This window comes from Ascaphus truei, chromosome 8 (genome assembly GCF_040206685.1).
Source record: "Ascaphus truei isolate aAscTru1 chromosome 8, aAscTru1.hap1, whole genome shotgun sequence".
In the NCBI taxonomy this organism is placed as follows: Eukaryota; Metazoa; Chordata; class Amphibia; order Anura; family Ascaphidae; genus Ascaphus; species Ascaphus truei.
In genome coordinates, this window is record NC_134490.1 from 84042113 (window position 1) to 84046536 (window position 4424).

Below are 4424 nucleotides of genomic sequence, written 5' to 3' on the forward strand. Positions count from 1 at the left end.
GGGACACATGATACATAAAGCTTGGCCCCCTGCAGACGCACTTACTAGAATTCCCTCCTACTGTCTCTGTACGTTCTCCCTACCTACCAATTAGATTGTAAGCTCCTCGGAGCAGGGACTCTTCCTTAATGTTACTTTTATGTCTGAAGCACTTATTCCCATGACCTGATTTATATTAGTTGTTATTAATATGATATGTATTACTACTGTGGAGCGCTATGTACATTTATGGCGCTATATAAATAAAGACATACAATACAATACAAGTATACATATTTCAAAATGTATTGCAAGTAATTTTAAATATTTTATTTAGTGCAAATTTACTTTACAGTGTATTCATACACCATATTCATGAAGAACAAAATCATCAGTTCATAAAGTATATTTACACATATTTCAGAAATATAAAAATTGACACATTTTATTTCTAACAATTCTACAACCCCAACCAACATCCCGTGTGAATGAACTGTACCGTTCCATACACTTAAAACACTATAAAGGAAAAATGCCCCCATTTTGTCATCAACTCATGTCAAAACTATATACAAGGACAAAATTGTGCCCTTCAGCACAAGGGTTAAACTGTGTTTGTGCAAAGACCCTATCTTCCCGTACCACTCCCTTCCAGATCTGTGGTCACCTGTCTCTACAAGTGACAACCTTGAGTTAAAGCTGGGTTCCCAACTTTTTTTTCACATTGTGAATCCCTGCACGAAAAAATTTGGTCTGTAAACCCCTACAATAGGGAGTGAGGTACACCGGGCAGAGCACGTCACGCCAGTGGAATGATTTAGCACCGAGAAAGAAAGTGGGGAGGGAAGGGGAGAAAGTGGGGAGGGAAGGGGAGAAAGTGGGGAGGGTGAGGAGAAAGTGGAGGGCCGAAGAGAAAGTGGGGGGGAGGAGAAAGTGGGGAGGGGGAGGAGAGAACGGGAAGAAAAAACCAGTGGTGCTAGAGCAGGCAAGAGAAACAGAGGGGAGTAGGAAGAGCAACAGAGGGGGGGAGCAAGAGAAACAGAGGGGGGGGGGGAGCAAGAGAAACAGAGAGGGGGAGCAAGAGAAACAGAGAGGGGGGACCAAGAGAAGCAGGGGACCAAGAGAAAAAGAGGGGGGGGGGCAAGAGAAAGAGAGGGGGAGCAAGAGAAACAGATGGGGGGAGAGAAACAGATGGGGGAGAGAAACACAGAGGGGGAAACAGAAACAGAGGGGGCAAGAGAAACAAATGGGGGGAGAGAAACAGATGGGGGAGAGAAACACAGAGGGGGAAACAGAAACAGAGGGGGGAAGAGAAACAAAGGGGAGAAGAGAAACAGATAGGGAAGAAGAGAAACAGACAGGGGAGAAGAGAAACAGAGAGGGGAGAAGAGAAACAGAGAGGGGGAGAAAACGGAGAGGGGGGCAAAAAGTAGAAGAGAGTGGAGAGGGGAAGAAAAAAGCATAGGGGAGGGGACAGACATACTACAAAGTCAAGCAAGTGGGTTTGGCAGCGCAACAGCCAAATGAGGCATTGGATTGGGCCTCGCAGAGATGATGTGCACGGCAGAGGCATGGGGAGCGAGGCTACGTGACTGTCTATGCCTGGGCCTGGCACACCATTCCCCCCCCCCTCTACCACAGGCCACCTCTAATTGGCTGGGCAGTGCTAATTAAAACAGCAATAGATTTTCTTCAGCCCCCGCTGGCGTCATCACAACTATATTTTTGGAAACCCCTTCGACACATCTCCCCAACCTCAGGGTGAGCACGAAACAATGTTTGGGAATCACTGAGTTAAAGCAAAGATTACTATTGAATACACAGTCACCCACTTAGGAGGGGTTTATTTTCTTTTGTCTAACGGTGTTCTTCCAGATACATCACACACTTTAGCCATATTACATAATCATGATATTATCGCTATATATAGCATACATAAAAGCAAAAATGAGAATAACGTTGCTTCAGAATACTGCAAAAGTGTATATACTATGAAATATGGTAGAACGGTGAAGAGGAACAATTATAAAGGCATACAGTAGGTGGACATTTAGATCATTAGCGAGATTCGATCATTCAAGTCAATTTTACTTATGTGTTGGCTGCAAAAATAGGCTTTCAAGAAGATATGAGAGCAATGCAGCCAACGCTACAGAGGCTGTGCTTTTTCTCTGTAAATATTCATATGCAAAAATACCCGTTTATTCTTTAGTAAAACATCATTTTGAAAACGATCACTAGATGTTCCAAAATACTATTGTATTTTTACTTCCCCCCAAAAAGCCGTTCTTTCCAAAATGTGATGCCAGTCCATCAGGTATTTTTATTTTGTTCACGTTTTTTGACATTAATATTCTGAAGGTTTTTTCCACGAATGTAATCGTTATCGTAGTTCTTATTGAAGAATCACCGGTTGTGGCTGATATTTCCTGAATGATCCAAATTGGTAGTTACTAGCTTAATGATTGCTTCGGCATCTCTCTGCCATCCTTTTTCTTTAAGACGTTTTATAAGTTCTTGAAATGCTCCGTTCCTCCCATGACCATCATACCAGCATTGAAGCAAGGCGTACTTCTGCTCATGATGGTTGGGATTGTCCGCTTTGATCGCTTCTATTCTAGCTTCGCTTACACGCTGTTTTCGTGTACAATATAGCAAATGCTCGATTTTCAGTCGTTCCACAATATCCTGCATGTGTGGCTCTAAATCAATGTCTAAACAGAAGGGGGAAAAATGATTAAAATAACATAAGAGGAGATGTGTGTGTATGTATATATGTATATATATATATATATATATATATATATATATATATATATATATATATATATATATAGCTCAACCCCATTATAGCGCGATCCACTGCAACACAAGTCCGCTTATAACGCGGTCTGAGCATGGCTCACGATTTGAAAACCTCAATTTTGCAGCGCGAGAACTTAATGACATCTAGATCTCTCCTAACTATTATTAAAAAAAAAATTTCATTAAGAAATTATACCATATCATAAAGGAATCGAACCCAGGACCTTTCATATGCTAGTTAAGGATTGTACCGCTACACCACTGGGACTGTGTGATGTAGTATATCTGTGCACTGTGGCAATGTGTTGTACAGGATAAATATATTTATAGGGTATGTCTTGTCACACCAAGCAAATGGTGTAGAGGTAAGAGGTAAGACATTGGTATCTGAGTTCGATCCCTGCATGTGTACTATACAAAATGTATTAATGTTCAATTCCCACATGGTGTGTGTATGTGTCCGGTAGTCAATAAAGCATTGAATTGAATGTTTAAAAAAAAATGACGCTGTGCACGACAGCTGCAGAGAGAAGAGCACGTGGACACAGCCATATAGAGAGAGGAGAGAGCTGACATCTGCAATGAGGAGAGAGATCTAAATGTAGGCTGACCAGGTGTCCTGGTTTAGCTGGGACAGTCCCGTTTTTTTAATGGCTGTCCCGGTTTTTTAATGCCTGTCCCGGCTGCCCCACATTATTTTAAATGTCCCGACTTTTTGTCGCTGTTCCGGATTTGGTCATCAGAGCAGGGGGGCAGCAGAGAGCACAGAATGCAGGAACAGAGGAGAGCAGGAGGAGAGGGGAGGCCAGTGTGACAGCAGAGGGTGGGGGCAGGGTCTGACAGCAGAGGGTGGGGGCGGGGTCTGACAGCAGAGGGTGGGGGCAGGGTCTGACAGCAGAGGGTGGGGGCAGGGTCTGACAGCAGAGGGTGGGGGCGGGGTCTGACAGCAGAGGGTGGGGGCGGGGTTAGCTGCAGAGGGTGGGGGCGGGGTCTGAGAGCAGAGGGTGGGGGCGGGGTTAGTGTAAGCGGAGCCTCAGCAGTGAGAGCCGGAAGTGAGGTGCCTGCTGCCAGTCACGATGGCTTCCCCCCCCCACATGCTCCAGAGTGACAGGTAGGAAATAGAGAATGTGAGTGTGTCACTGGCTCTGTGTGTGTGTCACTGGCTCTGTGTGTGTGTCACTGGCTCTGTGTGTGTGTGTGTGTGTGTGTGTGTGTGTGTGTGTGTGTGTGTGTGTGTGTGTGTGTCTGTGTGTCTGTGTGTGTGTGTGTGTGTCACTGGCTCTGTGTGTGTGTGTGTGTGTGTGTGTGTGTGTGTGTGTGTGTGTGTGTGTGTGTGTGTGTGTGTGTGTGTGTGTGTCACTGGCTCTGTGTGTGTGTGTGTGTGTGTGTGTGTGTGTGTGTGTGTGTGTGTGTGTGTGTGTGTGTGTGTGTGTGTGTGTCACTGGCTGTGTGTGTGTGTGTGTGTGTGTGTGTGTGTGTGTGTGTGTGTGTGTGTGTGTGTGTCACTGGCTCTCTGTGTGTGTGTATGTGTGTGTCAGTGGCTCTGTGGGTGTGGGTGTGTTGGTGGCTCTGTGGGTGTGTGGGTGTGGTTCTGTGGGTGTGTGTCAGTGGCTCTGTGTGTGGGTCAGTGGCTCTGTGTG

General features: G+C 45.3%; 1 protein-coding gene across 2 annotated transcripts in view; it reads right to left on the bottom strand.

The window, feature by feature from the left end:
- Positions 1 to 294: 294 nt before the first annotated feature.
- FAS (Fas cell surface death receptor) overlaps positions 295 to 4424 on the bottom strand; it is a 78178-nt gene continuing 74048 nt past the window's right edge. For both annotated transcript variants that reach the window (XM_075612886.1, XM_075612887.1), the window contains one exon: positions 295 to 2693. In XM_075612886.1, coding sequence (XP_075469001.1) covers positions 2386 to 2693 — 308 coding nt within the window. In that variant the 3' untranslated portion in view covers positions 295 to 2385. The remainder of the gene's footprint in view (positions 2694 to 4424) is intronic.